The sequence below is a fragment of the Mauremys reevesii genome, linkage group 6, assembly GCF_016161935.1.
Source record: "Mauremys reevesii isolate NIE-2019 linkage group 6, ASM1616193v1, whole genome shotgun sequence".
Classification (NCBI taxonomy): domain Eukaryota; kingdom Metazoa; phylum Chordata; order Testudines; family Geoemydidae; genus Mauremys; species Mauremys reevesii.
The window spans coordinates 12028311-12051429 of NC_052628.1; the positions used below are offsets into that span (position 1 = coordinate 12028311).

Consider the following 23119-nt stretch of genomic DNA (forward strand, 5'->3'; position numbering starts at 1 on the left):
GCCGTTCTTATGTTCTAACCCCCCCCCCAAAAAAAACCTCCTTTTTGGGTCAGGTTCCCTACAATTACAGCACCCTGAAATCTCAGATTTAAATAGCTAAAATCATGAACGTTATGATTTTCTAAATCCTGGGACCATGAAATTGACCAAAATGGACCGTGAATTTGGTAGGGCCCTATTCATGAGGTCTGGCAACATGGGTGAGCCCTCTCCCTCCTGTTTGGCATAAACTTTAACTATTGTTCTCCTTCCTTTTACAGACAGAGGAGTTAAGTGTCTTGGCCCAAAGCCCCACAGGAAAGAGTCGGGAACAGAACCCAGCTTTCCTGGATCCTGCACATAACACAGCCCAGTAAGGGCTTGATTTTCAGATGCATTCCAGCCCACAGTGAGAAAAAAGGCCACTAGTGGGGACTGTGTGGGTCTGAAAACCTGGCCACAGACCACAGCTGCCCTATTAAATGCAATTGTACGTTGTAAAGATCACCTGCCAAGACCTGAAGCTCAGGGAGCAGAAAGGCCCCAGGCACAACTTTCAATGGGAAGAAAATACAAAAATGATCTATTTTTCCTAAAAAGAAGCGTAGGACCCCAAAGGCAAACACATGCAGCATGAATGAGGAAGTTGTAAATCACTGCACTCCTGCACGCTGATGCCGTTACAGCACTCGGGAATGAACTCTGGACTTCCCAGAGCAGCAGGGAGTTCATGGGCGAGGGAAGGGGAGGGACAGAGAGAGAAAACCCTCAGCCCAGCATCCAGCATATACACCGAACAGGAAACTTAGCACACTTGCAAACTTCCAGTAAAGCTTGGGCTCTTTCCCAGCCCCCAGGCCCAAGTGTAAAGCTATGGGGCTGGCCGTTTGGGGTCATTAAAGATCCCGCCGCACCATCTGCAGAAGTCAAGGTTTTAATCCTGGCATTCTGGCCAGTTTCCAGCTCACAGAATCACGTGACGCCTTCCCAAATTCCTGACCTTTTTCCGATGAAGTTTTTGCTTTTCCCTGAAGTCCTCCATCTTCCTTGCCTCTTCCCGAAGGGTCTGGGCCAGCTGGATGTGACTCTGCCCTACGCCATCGACCTCTGCAAGTGAGGGGAAAAAAAAAAAAAAAACCTACATGTTCACAAAGATTGTCTTGACTGGAGTCACTTGTGTTATCTAACACACAACACTAGGTGGCATTTCTAAAACACCTTCTCTGAGAGTTTCAACTAGAGCCAGGCCAAGTTCTTCAGGCAAATGGCAATCACCTGGGATGTGGGAGACAGGTTCAAATCCCCGCCTCTGCCTGATGTGGAGAAGACATTTTAATGTAGGTCTCCCACAGCGTAGGTGAGTGCCCCAACTACTGGGTATGGGATAGCCTAGTGTGGGGCTTTCTCAATCTCCTCTGTTGAAACTGTTACTGTGTAGAAAATACATGAATAGTCACTGGGCCAGAGAGAGAGAGAAAGTGAGACTAACTCAACAGCTGGTGACTGGAGCAGCCACCTGTGAGACCCAAGTTTGTATCCCCGTTCCAACCTGGCCAACAGGCAAGTTGTTTGGTGAATCTAACCCTTCGTTTCCTTTGCTTTTTATGTGAACAAAGTGCCCGGAAATGAACCAGTTCATTCTGGGTTGAACAAAACATTTAGTTCAACCCACAGTGACATTTTTGTGGATTTTTTTTCAATTTGCTGACCTTTTTTTTTTGAAATTTTCAGATTTGGTCTGAATTTTTTTGTTTGTTTTTTGTAAGTGCCAATAAACTAAAAAATCAGTTATTTGCCCAGCTTTAGCTGCACCGTGCTTCATAGACATCAAACCCTAAAAACATCCCTGTCAGGTAGGTCAGCCTATTGTGCCCACTTTACAGATTGATAAGCTGAGGCACAGAGACAGGTGAAGGACTAGATTTAGATTTAGATAACGGCAACAGTTAGCTTGAGTTTCTCCTCTCAAGTTAGCCTAGCTCAAGCAAGAGCAGCCACACACTGCGAAACAACACTCAAGATCTGATTAACAGTGCAGAGCAACTGCATCTGAAGAACCACTTGCATCTGAAGAAGTGGGTATTCACCCACGAAAGCTCATGCTGCAGAACGTCTGTTAGTCTATAAGGTGCCACAGGATTCTTTGTTGCATTAGCAGAGTGATAAGCTATGCTAAAAATTGAGCTGTAGCCAGGAGTGGGGTCCCCACTACATTACTCAAGCTTCACCCCACGTCCTCTCACAGGCCAGCTAAATGGCACCATCTAACTCAGCTAGAGATTTTTGTATCTGAACAGGAGACCAGCTGGGGGCAACACTTGAGATATACCTCAAGCTGCAGTGAACACCAGCCCTTTAGTGTGGTGTCCACGGATTTGGAAGGGCCCAATTTGAAACCCCTAGCACCTGATTTTCAGAGGCTTTGAGCACCCACAGCTCCCACTGATGGACCCGGAATCAGAAAAGAAAAGACTCAAGATTGGTTTCATTTTACTATGGATCCCCGTGACTCGGTATTGGCCTTGCCTGGGGTTAGAGGTCACCTGGCTTACAGATGAAAACTTTGTTTTGTCCCACAGGGCACTATATAGAACTAGACCCAGAACGCCGACAATTGACAGCTTCTGTTCAAGGCTTCCAGGACTGGAAGAGTCGGGGGTGCAACAGGTCAGGATCCAGGCGCGCTGGCCGAGTTGTGTGGGAAGTTAGGGTAAGACTCAAGCTGCGCCTCGCGAGCGGCTCTTTAATGGTCTCCTGCGGCTCTTTGCAACACACAATATTAAATCACTGCGTCACTTAATTCTTAATCAACCAGGATGCTTTTACTATGTCATTAAACCAATTAAGTTATTAACTTGCACTAAGTTATCAACTTATTTGCTGTGAGAATAACTAACTAAATATTTCCCTGTCGTGCTGTTTAAATATGAATAGGGCTATAGTAAACGAAGCAGTGAATTCACACGACTAGTGATCAACATTGCCCAAAAGAGCCACAATTTGGCTCCGGGTCCACTGAGGTCCCTGTATCACTGCTTTAGGCTGATGAACAAAACAGCCCGGGGTGTACCACAAAGGCTGGGTTTTAACTGACATAATTTGATGTCATTGTTTTCAAGTGAATTGCTGCCCCCCTAGATTTTTCAACCAGGAAAATGTTGAAAGGCCAGCATGCTACATAACAGCAGCACTAGCCTCTACGAAGACATTACAATGAGCTGGCTCGGGTGTGTGCGCACCACTGCCCTCTATTGGATGCAATCAGCATTGTGCATCTGTGTGTCATCGGTAGGGCCCTACCAAATTCATAGCCGTGAAAAACACGTCACGGACCATGAAATCAGACCTCCCCCATGAAATCTAGCTATTGGAGGGGCTCCTACTGTTCAGCTGCTCCAGCTACTAGTCCGCCGGCCTGGAAAGGGATGGGACTTCCTCTTCCCCTGCATGGTCGCTCTCGGGGGGAGATCAGACCCACCTCTGGGTACCTCCCCTGGCTGCAGGAAGCTCCGTGGCTGTACCTTCTGAGCCCAGCTCTGGAAGCAGCACAGAAGTGAGGGTGGCAATCCTGTGACCCCCCTACAAAAGCTGTGTGACCCCCCCCCCAACCTCCTTTTTGGTCAGGAACCCACCATTACAACACCATGAAACTTCAGATGTTTACATCTGAAAACGTGAAACTGACCAATTTTAAAACCCTCCAGCGGTGAAATTGATCAAAATGGACCGTGAATTTGGCAGGTTCCTAGTCATGGGCAGGAGAGCTGGTCAGGGAAGAGGCTGACAAAACATTTTTTCCGTCAGAATTTGAAGATTTATCTAAATGTTTCACAGACACGGTTCGATTTCAACAGCGTTACGACAGAAACCGGTCTGGTTTCCTGCCAGCTTCCCCATCTGGCTCCTCTGCAACCCAGCTAGTGGGCGGCTGGAGAGCTCGGCTTCCAGGGTCTGCAGCCCGCCTGGCAGACTGCCCGGAAGCTGCCCATTCCGTTTGGCAGCAAAATTTCAACATTTCTGTTTTGGTTTCATTCTGACTTAGAAGCAAGTTTCGAAATATCAAAAATCTCCCACAAAACGGAATTGCCTTTCCCTGTCCTGCTCTAACAGACCCCAGCTTGCTTGTAGTTCTAGCCATGACACGCCAAGCGCCTGCAGCGTGCATAGTAGTGACAAGCGTGCCGTTCCTAGAGCACCACAGCTTTCCGGCAACACTATTGTGTTGTCACATTCTTTCCAGCCTCTCTCACGTCTAACAATGCTGTGGGTGTTGAAATGACAGCACTGCTATTCTTGCGCCACCAGCTTCCTCCCTTTCAGAGCATCTGCCGGGAAAGAAACAGTTATCACGAAAATAACTGCACTGTCCACCTGGTGCCAGCCAGTTTTAAAATGCACGTTAGGACCCCAAGGCTGCATTAGTGGCTCTATCAGGCCAGTTACTTCGAATTAACCTCAACTGTTTTTAAGAGACAAGTTTGTCTCTAGAAAGAGACTTCCAAGCTCTCCAGTAGTGGTTGGAATGTGCTTAGAACAGAGCGGCATGAAGTACACCAAAAACCTTCTTGCAGGTTCAACTTTACTGTTCAATTCTCCAACCTATCATTCCAGTTTTCCCACTGGTGTAACATCACTGAAGTCGAGGGAGTTACCCCTGATTTTATAGGATTGTTAAGTGGAAGGCCAATCAGGCCCATTGGACACACACAAGGAAAATAACTTAAAAGTATACAGCATGAGAGCTGGCCAAAACTTGGGGTTTCAGCTCACAAAAAGTTTTGGTATTTGGGAATTTGGTTTCTCTCTGATTTGGAATTTACCGATACATTTTGCTAACTGACAAACCACAAAAACCTGCATCTGGGAAACACTGAAATGGGGCCTTTTGGATACAAAATGGGGCCTTTTGGATACACCCCTGCTATTCAAGGAGGGCAGCCCAGGGAGCCAGCTGGCCCAGGCGTCTGGAAGCCCTGGGCTCCTCAGTCCAGGCCATCTGCCCCAGAGCCACAGAGCCACTGGAAGCTGGTTCCAGGAATTGCAGGCTCCCAGGTCTGCGGCGGGAAGCCCAGAAGCCCTGATGAGCCCCACCTAGAGCCAGGGCTCTAGGGCTTCTGGGCTCCTTTCTGTGGAGCTGGGAACCACACTGCTGCTAGACCCACAGCACCAAGAGTTTTCATATTCCTGGCTCCAAGCAGGGACCTGGAAGGTCTGACATGGTGGGGCTGCCCCAAAGTGGTAGCTGGAGCCCAGGCTCTTGAGTTGTTGACTCCCTGCCCCGAACGGTCTGCGTGGTGAGATTGTCCCAGAGCAGGCAGGTTTCCAGTACAAAGCTCCCTGTGTCCCTATGAAAGTTTCATCTAACGTGTAACAGGGCTGGTTAAACACTTCAGTCTGCTGTATTGTTATTTTCCAACTAAACTTTGGTTTCATCAGAAAATTTCATCAGAAAATTTCCAATCAGCCCTTCGCTGTAGTCTAACTAGTCTCTTTGATACGTGAAAGAAATGTTTCCTGTCAGATCAGGCCGCGTTGTTGTGGCTAGAAGAGAGACAAGGTGGGTGAGGTAATATCATTTAGTGGGCCAGCTTCTGTTGGTGACCCAGACCAGCTTTGGCGCTTACGCAGAGCTCTTCTTCTCATATCAGATCAGTTATTTCTCCAGTGTTAAAAATTAACCACCCCAGTCAGCAAGTTCTCTCTTTCCACCACCAGACGAAGCAATACAATGAGCTGTTACATACAGGATGATAAGGGGTTAGGTGCAGGCTGGAGAAAGACACAATGGAACAACCAAGCACAGCCACAAATGTAAATACAGCCAACCAGGAGGCGATAGGAAGCTGACCAGAATGCAGAAGTGGAGGCACTTTGAATATAGCACCAATCCGTCTCCTCCAAATCCCTTCTTAGAATCCCTGCGCTCCCATCAAAACATTAGATAAATCAAAAGCTCAAACAGGTGCTAAACCACAGTGCTCAGCAAGTCAGTGTCCTTTCGGTCACATCCCTGCTCTTCCCCCCAGGACTTCATCGGATTTATTTAGATGTTTAGCTTCTCAGGGACCCAGTAAGCATAATGCTAATTACATTGGGGTGGGGGGGGAGGGGAGCTCTATGACTAACAATGCTTCTAACTGAGGGGGGTTTTAAGCAAGTCACTTCATCTCTCTCTGCAACAGCTCCCGAGTTTGTGAACCAGAGATTACACTTCCCTCTCTGATCTGCCCACAGGGAGTCTTTGTGAGGCTTCATTGGTTAAGGTTTGTAAAATGCTCTGAAATTCTATAATGGCACTACGCTCCTAGAAAGTATGGAGTGGACGTAACTGCTAAGGAGACGCAAACAAACAAATGTCAAACGGGAATAGCTCACTGTATCCCTGATTTTACAGTCTATTTCTGAGGCAAATGACTGTACATGTTTGCAGACATTTGTATATACTTTTTTCAAACTGTCGTCCACAGTCGCCGATGCAGCCGGATTTCTTGACAAATACAAAGAACGATGTTAAGCAGTTACTTACGTTGCTTAAAAACTTCAAGAGCTCTCTTCAGGGTGCTGAAAAACACAGGCACAGAGTTACAGGGTAGGTGATAGAACTGTCAGATTCCCCATGGCATGTAATGATGGCTTCGCTGACAGGGGCAAGATTCCCCCTTCGCTCTAACCTGGCAAGAGTTGATCCTTTTCATATGCTGCTCACACCCACTCAGTCAATCTTTCGAGATCATATACGCTAATGGGTTGCACGTGTACGTACACACACAGAGTCAGGCTCAAACAGAGATTTGGGCTTTTCACCATTCTGTCATTCAAGGACAAGACTTCATTCCCCTATGCAGCAGCAGCACAGACGGTGGGGACAGGAGACACTATTAACATCACTACTATGCCAACCAACTGGGCAGTTCGAGATGACATTCCTGTGACACCCAGGGCAGCTTTAACCCACGCTTATATTATCATCATCATCAATATTTGTTGGTATTATAGTAGGACCTAGAGGCTCCACCCAAGATTGGGTGCCACTGGCTTAGGCACCGTACATAAACACAGCCTCTTTCTGTGTTTAGGGCGGGGACTGTCTAGACAGACAACATGGGCAAGAGAGATGATCCCCATTTTACAGATGGGGAGCTGAGGTGCTCTGACGGACATGACAAACTCCAAAGAACATAAAACTAGCTCATTTGCTTTCATTCCACTTCCTTTTCTGTGACTGTAGCAAGGGTGGGCTGTAATCTAGCCAGCACAGGTCACAGTAGCAGTGTAGACCTGGTGGCACAGACTTCACCGTGGGCCAGCCACCCATCCGGGACCCTGGGTAAGCATTTGGGTTGCTAGCCTGCACGGAAGCCCATGCAACCAAGTCTGCACTTTCCCAGAGTATCCTTACACTGCCCACAGCCAGGGGCGGCTCCAGCAATTTCGCCGCCCCAAGCAGGGCGGCATGCCGCGGGGGGTGCTCTGGCGGTCGCCGGTCCCGCGGCTCCGGTGGATCTCCTGCAGACGTGCCTGCGGAGGGTCCACTGGTCCCGCGGCTCCGGTGGAGAATCCCCAGGCATACCTGCGGGAGGTCCACCGGAGCCGCCTGCCGCCCTCCCGGCGACAGGCAGAGCGCCCCCCGCGGCGTGCCGCCCCAAGCACGTGCTTGGCGCGCTGGGGCCTGGAGCCGGCCCTGCCCACAGCACCAAGTCTGCAGATGTGGGCTTGCACTACAGCCCTGAACATAGCTGGTAGAGGTTGTGGCTCAGGCTCAGAAGCCTAAGGTGCTGGCGGGGGCAGAGAGGAGGCTTCTGAGTGTGAGCTCCAGCTCAAGCCGCGACTTCAGAGTGCAGCTATTTTTACAGTGCTTGTGCCAGCCCAAGTGTGCAGACCAGGGCTGGGAGGCTCACTGCCACGGGCTATGGAGACATACCCACTGTTACCCGGCTAGCACAGATATGCCTGCCTGGGACAGAACTACACCTTCATTTGCTGCGTAGTCCTCAGGTACCCTAAGAGGAAAGCTGGAGCAGAAAAGGCAGTGGAATTAACCTAAAGAAAGCTAGTTCTATGTTCTCTTGCGTTTGCAGCATCTTTCAGAGCATAGTAGGTTCAACCTAAACACCCCTTCACCACTCCTAACATACACATGTTGAAATGTATCCCAAGAAACTGGAATCTTTTGGACAGTGAATTTCAGTGATGAAATGTAGAGGAGATCTTAGGATCATAGAAGATTAGGGTTGGAAGGGACCTCAGGAGGTCATCTAGTCCAACCCCCTGCTCAAAGCAGGACCAATCCCCAGACAGATTTTTACCCCGGTTCCCTAAATGGCCCCCTCAAGGATTCAACTCACAACCCTGGGTTTAGCAGGCCAATGCTCAAACCACTGAGCTATCCCTCCCCCCTGATAGAATTTCCATTCTATACAAAGCCCAGGTGCAGGAAGATGCAAGCAAGTCGAGAATACAGCCTTTCACATACAGCCACACACTGCAGTTTATGGAAGTGAAGGGACTTGCCCAAGGCCATGCATGAAGTCAGGAAGAGAACCCAGCTCTCACGATTCCCAGTCCTCTACACTAGACCACAACAGCGAGTGCTGACTTCCTTTAAGTAGTGTTAATTTCTGAGAACAGGAAGTTGGTTTACTGGGATGCTAACATCAGAGAATTCCAATTACTGGCATGTCTCTCATATGCAAGAATCTGATTTTAGCCAGTCTTTTTCCAGTCATATCAATACTAATTTCAGCCTCCTTCTGACTTGCACTCCCTTTTTTGGATTCGACATTACAGCCCCCTCCATCAGCGTTCCAAGTCAAGGTAGCTTTTGTTCTGAACACAAATAGGAATGAGAACACACACAAGGATCTAAACTTACTTCAATTCTGTCTGCCCACAGGGCTTCTTCTTTGTCAGGTTAATGAGCTCTTTGCCATATTTTTCTTCTATAGTTGCCCTGTTGTGGAAAGAGAGGAGGTTAGAAGAAACTCACATGCCACGCAGAGGCTGCAAGGTGCTTGCTAGAAGGAGATGGTGCTAGAATGAAATCTAGCTCCCAAACCAACTACACACAACCTGCACTGCCTCATACTGCCATGCGGTGTCGAGCTGAGTCCTGACCTGGTTTAAGGGGTTGTGAAAGGGACTGTTACCTACTCGACCAGGTCTGAACCACCAGAGGGCTAATAGCTGAGGTTTGGCCAAAAATGGAAATGAAGTATTGTGAATTTCACCCTTCCACCTCCCAGGTTTCCGGCCAGCTGCTACAGACAGGCTGCACGTGGTTAGTCCAAAAGAGCAGCAGCTAAGATTATATTGTTGCTGTTTACCCAACGGACCCCCCCCAAAATGCATTTTTCAGTGAAAAAACAATCTGTCAAAACAAAACAAAAATCACCCAATGCTACTTGCGAGTTCCTGGCTCCCAGACCTGTGTTCAGACTCTGCCTCCTTTGAAGCTCTAAGGACAGCTCCTCCTGTATTTGGGATTACCCTGGTGAAATTTATAAGGGCTACCTCTGTTAAGTGGATGGAAAATTTGGCCCTAAACTCCAGTGGGAGTTTTCCATGGATCAAGGTCTGTAAAGGATCTTTGGAATAATTAAAAAAAAGTTTTAAAAACAACATCTGAAGCAGGACCTTAGTCCTGGAGTTGTCACCCACCAAGTCAGCTGTTAAATATGGCATGCCCCAGAGGCTACGTGGCACTTCTGAGATATCACACTAGCCTCTTCTCTCTGGAGGAAAACAGAATTCGAACCCATGGCTAGACCACAGAAATAGTGTTTGGTCACCTTATTCTAAGCCCAAATGGACATTTACAATTGCTATGAAATCAATACACATGGCCCTACGTGTATTAAAAATGTAAAGATCCACTGAAAATCAGGCAGCTATTTATATTTATCCTAATGCCTGCCAAAGCTGTGGCCTTACTATATCTGTCATCTTTAATATCCTCTTGAAAGCAAAGTCTAAAACCATCAGGAAACCCCAGTCTGATGGGTACCACACAGTGATCAAAGTGTCCATGAAGAACTATGTGTACAGAGGGCTAAGTATCAGATTTGTCTTCAGACTCACTTCTGCAATAATCTTCCCCCGAAAGGACAGTACAGTGAAAACCTGCTGCAGCTGTGATAGTAAATATAAGGAGGAGGGGGAGTTGAAGCAGAATGACTCACAGTAGTTAACTGGAACAATGATGTGCATGATATAGACCTGCAAAAAGTCTATCTTATTATAGCGGCCAGGCGGGGCTGATGAATTGGAGAATGAGGAGAAATACTGACCAACGCCAAGAACAACTCCGTTATCCTTCGGTACACAGAGTAACACTTTCCACCTCTAAATCATCAAGTCTGACTGCAGATTGGGCTGGTAGTGAAAGAGAGCTGTTACTGTCTGACCGCCATTTGGTGGCCTATGTGCAATGGATCTCGGATTTCCATTCCAACACGTTGGAGGACTGTATCGGGATCACTTTTTGTTCCAGAAAGTGGGGGATGCAACCAGAGGGACTGCCATTTTAGACTGGATTCTAACCAACAAGCAGGAATTGGTAACATGGGTCCCATGGGAAGAAAATATACAGGAAAAAGGAGCTCAAGAGCGCTGGCAGTTCCTCAAGAAAAACAACATTAAAGGCACAACTGCAAACTATTCTGATGAAAAGGAAAGAGAGGAAGAATAGTAAGTGGCCAATATGGCACCATCGGGAGCTCTTTAATGACCTGAAAAATCAAAAAGGAATCCTACAAAAAGTGGAAGCATAGACAAATTGCTAAGGATGGGTATAAAAGACCAGCACAAGCAAGTAGGAAAAAAATCCAAAAGGCTAAGGCACAAAAGGAGTTATACCTACCAAGGGACAGAAAAGGCAATAAGAAGAGGTTCTATAAACACATTAGGAGCAAAAGAAAGATGAAGGAAAGTGTAGGTCCTCTACCTAGTGGGGAAGGAGAGCGAATAACTGATCACCTCAGCAAGAAAGCGGAGGGGTTTAATGCCTATTTTGCTTCAGTCTTCACCAAAAGGGTTAATAGTGACCAGATACTTAACACAACATTAGCAACAAAGGGGAAGGAACGCAAGCCAAACTAGGGAAAGAACAGGTTAAAGAATATTTAGCCACATTAGATGTATTCAAGTCAGCGGGGCCTGATGAAATTCATCCTAAGGTAAATGAGGGCATGTCTACACTACAAACTTAAGTCAACCTAACAGATGTCGACTTACAGCCACTGCAGCAATTACTGCAGTGGTTCACATCCACTACCCTCCTTCTGTCGGTGGTGCACGTCCTCACCGGGAGCACTTCCACTGACTTAAAAGGGCCGGTGTGGGGGGCTGAGAGCCTCCGTGCTTCCTGCTGGGAGCTTGGCTTCCTGGAGCCCGCTCCCTGAACTATCTTTGAAAACTCCTCGAGGATGGGTGTGGTCCCAGGAGACTGGGGACAGGTCTACACCATGAACTTATATAAGTATAACTATATTGCTCAGGGCTGTGAAAAATCCACACCCCTGAGAGAGGCAATTAGACCGACCTCACCCCCAATGTACACAGCGCTATGTCAATGGAAGAGTTTCTCCCGTCAAGGTAGCTACCGCTTCTTGCGGAGATGGATTAACTATGAGGATGGGAGAAGTTCTCCCATTGGCATAGTAGCATATTCTCTGAAGTGTCAACATAGAATCATAGAACTGGAAGGGGCCTCGAGAGATCACCTAGTCCAGTCCCCTTCACCCCTGGCAGGACTAAGGATTATCTAGACCAGTGGTCCCCAACCTTTTTCATCTGGCAGCGCCAGACGACGAGCCACGGAGGACCGTGGTGGCGGACGAGCATCCGCCGAAATGTCGCCAACAAGCAGCAGCATCCAGAGGCGGCGCCGCCGAAATTTGACGGCATTTCGGTGGATGCTCATCCTCTGGCCAGTACGCACTCATGGCACCAGTGGGCACCGCGTTGGGGACCACTGATCTAGACCATTCCTGACAGGTGTTTGTCTAACCTGCTCTTAAAAGTCTCCAATGAGGGAGATTCCACAACCTCCCTAGGCAATTTATTCCAGGGCTTAACCACCCTGACAGTTAGGAAGTTTCTCCTAATGTCCAACCTAAACCTCCCTTGCTGCAATTTAAGACTGTTGCTTCTTGTCCTATTCTCAGAGGTTAAGAAGAACAATTTTTCTTCCTCCTCCTTGTAACAACCTTTTACATACTTGAAAACCGTTATCATGTCCCCTTTCAGTAGGGTGACCAGACAGCAAGTGTGAAAAATCGGGACGGGATGGGGGGGGTAAAAGGAGCCTATATAAGAAAAAGACCCCAAAATCAGGACTGTCCCTATAAAATCGGGACATCTGGTCATCCTACCTTTCAGTCATCTCTTTTTCAGACTAAACAAACCCAATTTTTTCCCCATCTTTCCTCCTAGGTCATGTTTTCTAGACTTTTAATCATTTTTGTTGCTCTTCTCTGGAACACACCCCGGAGAAGGGCAAATATAGTGCCTGTCTTTAAAAGGAGAAGCAAAGAGGACCTGGGGAATTACCAATCAGTCAGCCTAACTTCCATAACAGGAAAGATACTGGGACAAATTATTGAACAATCCATTGGTAAACATCCGGAGATAATAGGGTTATAAGGAATAGCCAGAATGGATCTGTCAAGAAAAAAATCATGCCAGACCAACCCCATTTCCACAAATTGACTATGAGTCAACAATGTGATGCAGTTGTGAAAAAGGATACTATCATTCTGGGGTGTAATAAACAGGCGTGTCATGTCGTATGTAAGACATGGCAGGTAACTGTCCTGCTCTACTCTCCACTGGTGAGGCCTCAGCTGGCGTACTGTGTCCAATTCTGGGCACCACGCTTTAGAAAAGATGTGGACAAATTTGAGATATTCCAGAGGAGATCAACAAAAATGATAAAAGGTTTAGAAAATGTGACCAATGAGGAAAGTTAAAAAACAAACAAACAAAAAAAACCTGAGCATGTTTAGTCTTGAGAAAAGACCGACTGCGAGTGGATCTGACAAGAATATTGAAATCTGTTAAAGGCTGTTATAAAGAAGATGGTGATCAATTGTCCTCCATGTCCACTGAATATATGAGAAAAAATAATGGGTTCAATCTGCAGCAAGGGAGATTTAGGTTAGATATTAGGGAAAACTTTCTAACTATCAGGGTAGTGAAGCTCTGGACTAGGTTTCCAAGGGAGGTTGTGGAAGCCCCATCACTAAAGGTTTTTAAGAATAGGCTGGACAAACACCTGTCAGGGATGGTGTAATGATACTTGGTCCTGCCTCCATGCAGGTGGCTGAACTAGATGACCTTTCAAGTTTCCTTCCAGACCTACATTTCTATGATTCTCAGTGGACACGTGTCCCCATCACTAAAAGGCACCAGCTGGCAATTTCTTTGGCAGTCTCAGCACCAGGTCCGAGGACTGACTGGACGATGGAGGCTGAACTAATTCTCATTCCATAGATGTGGTCCTTCTAGGTCAGGTTTGAAACCTATTAGTGGGTTGAGAAAGGTCGTCTTGCAACTCGACTGTACCTGGACATAACTAGTGGAGTTTGGTCTCCAGGGCTGACCATTCAGCACCTTTTGCCAACACTCTATTTGTGCCAAAAGGGTTAAAGAATTAAAAGAATCTCTTCTTCTGTAGCCATTTAATCCTAGAAGATCAAAATGCCTATTGAAGTCTCACACCTCAGGGAGGGCGGTGTGAGACCCATCTTCTAGATGATGAAACTGAGACAAGAAAGATTTACGTGATTTCCCCAAGGTCACACCACAAGTAAGGGTCAGGAACAGAAACAAAAAGACCTAATTTGGTCCCTTGCTTTAAGCACTAGAACATGCTGCTTCTCTTGCACATTCGAGCGCAATGACACCGAGATGCATGATGCCAAAAAGTGCCTGCTGAATAGCCTGTAAAAAAAAAAAATACGCTGTTCCACAAAGTGCATGTATACGTTGAAGTACAGCCTTAAGGGCTTCTAATTCAGCAAACATAAGACCAATATCCCCAGTGTAGTTGAGTAAAGGGTGCCCCAGGCAGAGGTACCAACACCCACCCCGAAAAAATTTAAGGAAAAATTAAAAAAAAAAAACTCTCTACTGGCACTATTCCAATTTTAAAAACAAAAACAAAAACAAAAAACAAAAAACCTGAAACAGTCAAACACAAAAATTGGCCCTAAAATTCCCGATTGCCAATTAGAAAGTCATGAGAGCCCCTGGAAAATAAAGAGCAACCATTCCAAAGCAATCTGGGAGTCACCCACCTCCAGTTTATGGGCACACGTGCCAGGCTTTAGAGATTCCGTCGCGTCAGTCAATAAAACAAGAATGGCCATAAATCCAGATTACTTGTTCAAAGTACTCCTGAGCTGCTGGCGTCAGGAACATTTTTAGTTTGCTTTGGTGGATCGACGTTGAAATACTTCACAATGCCACAGGGCAAGTCTATAGTGAGAATAGTTTCAAGTAGGCTTTTTTGCCCCCTCTCCCTTCCAATGTTTTCCATAAAATGCCAGCTGCCTAACTGGCCTAACCTGAGAGGAAGGATGGCCTAGAGGTTAGGGCATCATTCCAAGACCTGGGTTCAATTCCTTGCTCCACCACTTGCTTCCTGTGGGACCCTGAGAAGTTGCCTCAGTTCCCCATGGGGAACATGTAAAATAGAGGAAAACAGTCCCTCCTCGCTTCACAGGAGTGTTGAGGGGCTACACACATTGGAGAGTCATAGATTCCAAGGCCAGAAGGAATCATTGTGACTATCTAATCTGACCTCCTGTGTAACACAGGCTCTAAAACTGCCCCCAAAATACTTCCTAGAGCAGCTCTCTTAGGAAAAAACACCCAATGATCACTGTAGTATCTGAGCACCTCACAACGGGGGGGGGCACATAAGTATCATAGGTTGAACTCCCCATGCCCAGAAAAACCTCCCACTGACTTCAATAGGCGTTACAGGCATGTAATGACTGCAGAATCGAACACGAGGCTTGGGAACTGATGTTAAATTTGATTGGCAAAGGATTTCAAGCACAACACACACATAGGGTGATCAGATAGCAAGTGTAAAAAAAAAAATCAGGACAGGGAGGTGGGGGCTAATAGGCACCTATATAAGACAAAGCCCCAAATATCGGGACTGACCCTATAAATTTGGGACATCAGGTCACCCAACACACACGGTACCAGAGGCAGCATAAAAATGCACGTTCCATATAATTCAACATGGAAGATTTTTACATCGTCCGTGGACAGTGAAAGACAGAAAAACCAGATGTGGAACAGCAGATCAAAATATTACCGACACATTTCCTAGTCATGACTGACTAGCCGTTTAGAGAAAGCTCTGTACCTTTCCTTCAGAAAGTCTTCAAATTCCTTGCAGTTCTTCCTGCCATCATTCAGATGTTGAATGATGCTGTCGTAGCCAGCTGTGCTCGTTAAATCGGTACTCTGCAAGCACAAATAAAAAACACGTCACATGGGCATCAAGACAGATCATTGTCAATATCACCACCTTCACTTGGAGTTTAAGATGCTCACAGTTTAGCCATTTCTAATACTTAGTTTCCTTTCCAACATTTTTTCTCCTGTGTCTGAAGAATATATAAAATGAAATCCCTTCATCCTGGACTGGAGGTGGTCTCAAAAACCTAGGACAATGGATCTATGCTGGCTTTCAGGAAAACGTAACAGCCAGGCTTAAATACTACAGAGATCTAGTGCCGTGTCTTGCACAATAGGGCCCTGATCTTGACTGAAATTTGTAAGCGCCCCTGGAGTATAAATCATAGAAATATTCTCAACTCACGAAGATGAAACCTCTAATTATCTAAGTATCAGAGGGGTAGCCGTGTTAGTCTGGTTCTGTAAAAGCAGCAAAGAATCCTGTGGCACCTTATAGACTAACAGACGTTTTGCAGCATGAGCTTTCGTGGGTGAATACCCACTTCTTCGGATGCAAGTGAAGAAGTGGGTATTCACCCACGAAAGCTCATGCTGCAAAACGTCTGTTAGTCTATAAGGTGCCACAGGATTCTTTGCTGCTAATTATCTAAGGTAATTATATGGCCATCACCACATTCCTATCTCAGTGCCTCGTGCTCTTTAATGTATATGCCCTCACAGAACCCCGGTACAGGAAAGCAGTTCTATTACACCCCTTTTACATACAGGGACCCGAGGCTCAGGCAGACTAAGGAACTTGCCCAAGGTCACACAAAAAGGTTTGTGGCAGAGCAGGCATCGAACCAGACTTTCCCATGGCCCAGGTTAGTGCTTTAAGCACTAAACTGTCCTTCCTCTATATAAGAAGCCTAGAGCAGATGCCGCAAGCCACATGTGAATGGAAGATGTCCCCAGCTGAAAGAATAGCTGTGTTGTGTGCGTGAGAGTTTAACCTGGTTGAGAAGAGACAAACACATGGGCAGAGAGCATATAGACAAAAGCGGTGGGAAAAGGAAGCAGGGGTAGGGATGGGTATGCAGCTTGCAGAAAGGAACTGGAAGCCACAGTCAAACAGATAAAAGGAAGCCTAAGTGAAAAGAGGAATAATGTCAGGACTAAGATTCAGGAAATGGTTCAAAACCAAGATGGCCGGAGATCATTGAAGGGGAGGGGGATTTCTAGAGGGTTTGTACACAAGTGCAAGAGGCAGAACAGAGAAATAGGAGAAGTTGCAGCAGCGCTGTCAGCGTGCAGCAAGGATTTCAGCACTGCAGACTTAACCACTGTATGTCAAGGAAGTGAAAGTCGGTGGCTAGAGAGGGAGGAATCCCATGTCGATCTGGTGAACACTAGGGCTGAAACAGCAGGAGGGCCCATGAGACTCTGTATGAGTTTAAAGTGGCCTGCAACCAGAGACAGATCCCCAGCTGCCCTGCCCCGTGCCATCTACAGGCACACCTTTGAACGCGAATATCCCCTAACTGTGCCAGGCAACTGTAAGCAGATGCAATGAGACTCGTCGTGCAGGGGGAGAGCCTTAGCGAGCGTGGGATTTCAACATGGTCCTGGCTAGCCGAGTGCTGAGACTGCACAGCGTCTATGGTCAGCACCGGTGGGAACAAAGCAGCTTTATAAGCCTGTGGCCGCACACCCTGATGGCATGGCATAATGCAGCAATAACTCTGCCTCTGGTTCCCGCCAAGTCTTTCGCTGCTCCATCCTGCCTCCAACACCTTCCGAGCTGAGGGGACTTACCCTCCAGCTAGATCATGTAACAGTTCCGTCCCTCCCCAGATACCCAAAGGCTAAAATAATCACAAAGAAACATATGTTTTTCCCTTCACCCAGGAAGGCCCCGATAGGCAGCAGTCTTCCCCGGTTCCTGTCCTCAGCCAGCCATCTCTCCCCCAGTCAGAGTTCAAGATCTGCTCCCCATCCCAGCCAGACAGCAACTGGACCTGGCTCTCCCTTTTCAGCTCCTCTCTCAAAGCCTGACACCTCGAGGTGGCGTAGGGTGGCACTGCCTGGGCTCCGATCAGCCCGTTAAGCCTTTCCTGACTTGTCTGGGGTTTGTACACCCCATCACCAAGCCATTTTACAAAAGGGCTTTTCTAAGACCTTATAGATAGGTTTCTACCCAGTCGATTTTGGCGAGTAAAATAGCATTTGCATCAAGCTCGCAAAAACCATGCAAAAGCAGATGGAGCCTAGATTAAGGACACAAGACCTGCCATACAGGGTCAGATCAATGGTTCATCATTCTAGCCTGTCTTCTGACAGCAGTCAGTATCATACTTCAGGGGGAGTGTACAGATCAGGGCAGCTAGAGTGATCCACCCGTGTCTTCCCCTCCTGGCTTCTGGCTATCAGAGGTTTAGCGTCACCTCAAGCATGGGGTTGTGTCTTGACCATCTTAACTAATAGCCATTGATGGACCTAACCTCCAGGAACTTACCTCATTCTTTTTTGAGACCAGTTATACTTTTGGCCATCACAACATCCCCTAGCAATGAGTTCCACAGGTTAGTGGTGCATTGTGCGAAGAACTTCCTGATTTTGTATTAAATCTGCTGGCTGCTGATTTCATTGGGTGACCCCTGGTTTTTGTATTGTGGAAAAGGGTAAATAACACTTCCCTATTCACTTTCTCCCCACCATTCATGATTTTATAGACCTCCCTCAGATCCCTTCTCAGTCGACTTTTTTCTAAGCTGAACAGCCCGAATCTTTTTAGTCTCTCCCTGTATGGAAGCCGCAACGTCCCCTTGATCACCTTTGTTACCCTTCTCTGAACCTTTTCCAGTTCCAGTATGCATTAGACTGGGGGGCAGTACTTAGGGGTCCATTGCAACTCTCTGAAAGTTCCAATCCCAGAAATCTCCCTCCCAGAGGTATATTTACAGGGGAGGTACAAGAGAAGGGGCAAGGAAGAGGAACAAAGGGAGCTAGGTTCCTTCTGACCGCACCTGGAGAGCGCGGGCCCGGTACTCCCCACAGAGCAATTCTGGCTATTCCTCTACAGACTCCTGCTTCTCCTCACTCCACCCTACCCTCCCAACACAGCCAGTGGCTTAAAAAAATATTGCCTGTTTCCTTCTGCTCCCGTCAGTCTGTCTTTATCTGTTGCCTCTTGCCTTCTACTTAAGATTGTAAACCCCTTGGGAGCAGAGATTGGCTTCTTGTTCTGGTCTGTGACTAGAGCTTCCAGACATTATGGTAATACAAACCAATAATACATACGTACACCCCACCCACGCTGTTTAATACAGATGCTCCTTTGTACAACCCTAATGGAGGTGAAATAGTCTCCATACGCTCTGGACAGGGCCGGCTCTGGCTTTTTTGCCGCCCCAAGCAACAACAACAACAAAAAACTCTGCGGCAAAGCAAAAAACGTGCAAGGCGGCCAGAGCCAGGGTGCAAACTTTCAGTGCCACTCCCCCAGCCGCGCTGGCTAGTGGGACTCCCCGCGCTGCAGACGTGCCCCAGGCAGCAGAGTGCGCGCCCCGGCTAGCGGGGGGGGGGGAGAAGGGGGGCGGCCAGTGCTTCCTTCAGCCGGGGCACTCATCACTCGGCCCCTCCCGCTGCACCGCCTGCCGGGAGGGCTCCACGCCGCTCCTGCTGCAGGTGAATTGAAGGTCGGCGGGGAGGGAAGGATGTGGGCTGCCAGGCTTGCTGCAGACTTAGCACCGGCTGGGGCAGACGGAGCGCGCAGCCTGCTCCCAGCAGGGCGCTCCCCTCCTCTGCACCGGTGCCTCCTATAGGGCGGCCGGAGCAGCAAAACAAAGAAGAAGAAAAAAGGGCAGCCGTGCCACCCTAGGATTGGGCGGAATGCCGCCCCGTAGAATCTGCCGCCCCAAGCACGAGCTTGCTTGGCTGGTGCCTGGAGCCGCCCCTGGCTCTGGAGCCAGGTTTTCAGTCAGACACATTCTCTGCTGGCCACCCTTTCTCCAGGTTCTGGAAAGCAGTTCTCCCTCCAGCACTCTACCGCACTGCCAAAGCCAGCACATCACTGTGCATCAAGCACGCCAGTCAGCCGGTACTTTCAGCGTTCAAAATCGTAGACATTAGAGATGGCAGCACCCCACTAGATTATCCAACCCATCTCCCTGCCGCTACAGATTTGCTCTCTCAAGCACATTTTCTTGTGCTTTGTCCAGTCATTAGATGTCCCAAAGAGACAGAGCTTCCAGCACTGCCTTTTGGAGACACCATTTCACACCCGAAAAGACCACACTCTCTGAAGCCATGGGAGTCAGCCTTAAAGCTGTTTGGGAATTTTCCAGTGAAACAGATTTGTGAAGAGAGGTTTCTAAGGTACAAAGAGAAAGAGAGATCTACCCCAGCGGGTCCTAATCAGCAAGCTGTTGACTACTCACCTGTGGTATGACAGACCTGGGCTCAAGTCTCTGCTCCAGGCCAGGCAGAACAGGAATTTAAACCCAGGCTTCCTACCTCCTAAGTAGCCACCAAGGTACTGAGCTATTCGGGGATTTATGCTTTGTCTTTCTACCTTGAAAAACTTTAAAAGGTCTATTTTATCCTAAGGTAGAATGGAGGGAAGGGGAGATATTTCCCACCCAGTTCTATTCAGCCTACATTTGATCTCATTACACTTATTTAGGAAATGAAACACAGGGATATAAAACAACTCCTCTCCATACCGACAGTGATTATGTAGATGCCATTCAAATGGCCTCGGTGCAGTAACTGTCCCTCTAGCATAGAAGGCAGGTGAGCAACCTCTTACAAAGACCAGCACAAATATTGCACTACAAGTTAGCTGGAAAGAAACATTCACGTGGCATGCAACTGAGATTTCCTTTCCCCCAGGCTCTAAGTCGTTTTTAGAGCTCGTCAAGAATTTGCCATTGGTCCAACAAAAAATGCTCTTTTTACAAAATTTTTGATTTTTCATCAAGAAGATCAAAATGATGGCCTCCCTGGAAGGCTCTTGTCAATTTCAATCAAGGATTGAAATTGACAAGAGCCTTTCAGATAGGGAGCTGTGAAGAAAAAAAAATTCTGCTTGGGTTTTCCCAAAGCACAATATTTCTGGAAATCCCTTCCTGTGAACAATTTTGGATTTTTTTGTCCCAATTCAGAATGATTATTTTCCTAAAAAATGTGAATTTTTTTTGCAGGGAGGGATTTCCATTTCCCAGCCACCTCTAATGTAATGAAGCTCCAAAGATCTGGGAATCAAGTAGCCCTAAGGTCAAATCCTGAGCTACAACTGTGAGAGAAGTATTCGAACAGCTGATAGATGAGACATAAACACAACTGTCTTCTTTTACCAGATTCCCATCAAGCCAATAGGCAAATTGGGAGTTGGGATTAATTTTATTGTGTGATGAATGGGCATGACCAAACCTGTATGCTCTGACATTGTTTTGTCAGGATCCCAGAGAAGAATTTTTAAAGAGTCCCCATTACACACTCTTGTGACTTAATATCACTAATTTTTTGATATTACTAGTATTCAGTTTCATTAGCAATAAGAGATGTGACAGATAGGCAGAGTTGTCAGAAAGAAATCTTTATTGACCATGCATAGTGGCCAGTGCTAAATGCTGAGAGGCGTGTTTGTCCAGTAGCAGCCTGGCCACCAGCTTGCATTCCTGAGCCTCTGGTGTCACGCCAGACCATTTCCCTCCTGAAACCAAAACCTGTTTTTTCTTATCCCACTCATCACATTACACTCCAGCACCTCAATGTGCAGCAGCAGTCAAAAAAACTAACAAAATACAAGGAATCGTTAGGAAAAGGAGATAATAAAACAGACGCCACCACGTAAATCCATGATATGCCCACACCTTAAAAACTGTGTGCAGTTCTGGTCACCCCATCTCAAAAAAGATATATTAGAATTGGAAAAGGTACAAAAATGTGTAACAAAAAATATTAGGTATGGAACAGCTTCCATATGAGAATATAAAGGACTTGGATTCAAGTGTCAGAGGGGTAGCCGTGTTAGTCTGTATCCACAAAGACGAGGAGTCCGGTGGCACCGGAGGAGTCCGGGGCTTGGATTGTTCATCTTAGAAAAGAGACAGCTAAGAGTGGGGTGACCAGACAGCAAGTGTGAAAAATCAGGACAGGGGGTGGAGGGTAATAGGAGCCTATATAAGAAAAAGACCCAAAAATCAGGATTGTCCCTATAAAATTGGGACATCTGGTCACCCTAGCTAAGAGGGATGTGATAGAAATCTATAAAGTCGTGAATGGCATAGAGAAAGTGAATAAGGAAGTGTTGTTTACCCCTTCACGTAACAAGAACTAAGGGTCACTTGATTAAATTAATAGGCAGCAGGTTTAAAAGAAACATAAGGAAATACTTCTTCACCCAGCACACAGTCAACTTGTGGAACTTGTTGCTGGGGGTTGTTGTGAAGGCCAAAAGTATAACTGGGATCAAAAAAAGAATTAGATACATTGGTGGAGGATAGATTCACCAATAGCTATTAACCAAGATAGTCAGGGACGCACCCTATGCTCTGGGTGTCTCTAAACCTCGGACTGCCAGAAGCTGGGACTGGATGACGGGATGGATCACATGATATTACCCTGTTCTGTCCATTCCCTCTGAAGCATTTGGCACTAGCCATTGTCAGAAGCCAGCAAAATAGATGGTCAATTGGCTTGACCCAATATAGCCATTCTTATGAATAAAATGTTGATAGCAACAGCCAGCATCAAAAAGGTTATCAAGTTTTTTCAAATCTGTTAGGCCCTTTGCTTAGGCAATCAGAGGATGAGTGAATTACAGCAAGTGTTTTTAAGCTAACTTTAAACCCAACATAAGCAGCAAATTCCTCAACCATCAGGAGCAGGGGAAGCTTCCTAAAAGTGGAAGGACCACTGCCACTCCTTCCCCCGAGGCCCTGCCCCCATTCCACCCCTTCCCCCCAAGACATCACTTTCCGCTCGGTCCTCTCCACCCCCTTCTCTCCCCAGTCGCTTGCCCTTACGGCTGGTAAAAAGTGATGGGGCCAAAGCCCCCTGGAAACCCCTGTTCTGGCATCCCTGTCTTCCATATACTCTACAATCAGTGAACCAAACCCATCCCTGATGTAAACTTCAGCAGTCACTGTGGCCCTGTCTGCTCCTATTCCAGCCATGTGGGTTTCTCAGTACAAACTCAAAGGAGACCAGATATTTGCTGCAGGGGCTGGAGCTGAGACAAGCAAACTTTCAATAAAAGCTTTACATTCTGGGCAAATCTTTGTTTCAAGACTAATGAGCAGCTGTGTCATCCCTGCCCTGCAACTCTGGAAGCCTTACAATGCCCTGCTGAAGTAGCTGCCATCTGGGCCGCTCACAAACAGCCTAACAGCATGCAACCCACATCCTGAGTGTTTGTGTGTAACTGCAGCCTGCCAGCCACACTTGGGTTACACTCTGGGCTCTCACCAGCCTGGGTCATACTTCAGGATGACCTCAACACACCCCCAGTCTCAGATTTTCCTCCAAACAATGTATGTTCTGTATTGCCCAGCCCTCTCCTGGACAGTACAAATCTTTTGAGTCTGTTATTCCTTTAAGGGACTAAGGGTAGTCTACACTACCCGCCGGATCCGCGGGCAGCAATCGATCCAGCAGGGGTCAATTTATTGTGTCTAGTCTAGACGTGATAAATCGACCCCCAAGCTCTCTCTCATCG

At 47.1% G+C, this 23119-nt stretch overlaps 1 protein-coding gene across 2 annotated transcripts in view; it reads right to left on the bottom strand.

Moving 5' to 3' along the window:
• PSTPIP2 (proline-serine-threonine phosphatase interacting protein 2) overlaps nt 1-23119 on the bottom strand; it is a 60003-nt gene that overhangs the window by 19834 nt on the left and 17050 nt on the right. For both annotated transcript variants that reach the window (XM_039545110.1, XM_039545109.1), the window contains exons 2-5: nt 15362-15462; nt 8852-8929; nt 6506-6540; nt 980-1086 (exon numbers count right to left, since the gene is read on the bottom strand). In XM_039545110.1, the coding sequence (XP_039401044.1) occupies nt 980-1086; nt 6506-6540; nt 8852-8929; nt 15362-15462 (321 nt within the window). The remainder of the gene's footprint in view (nt 1-979; nt 1087-6505; nt 6541-8851; nt 8930-15361; nt 15463-23119) is intronic.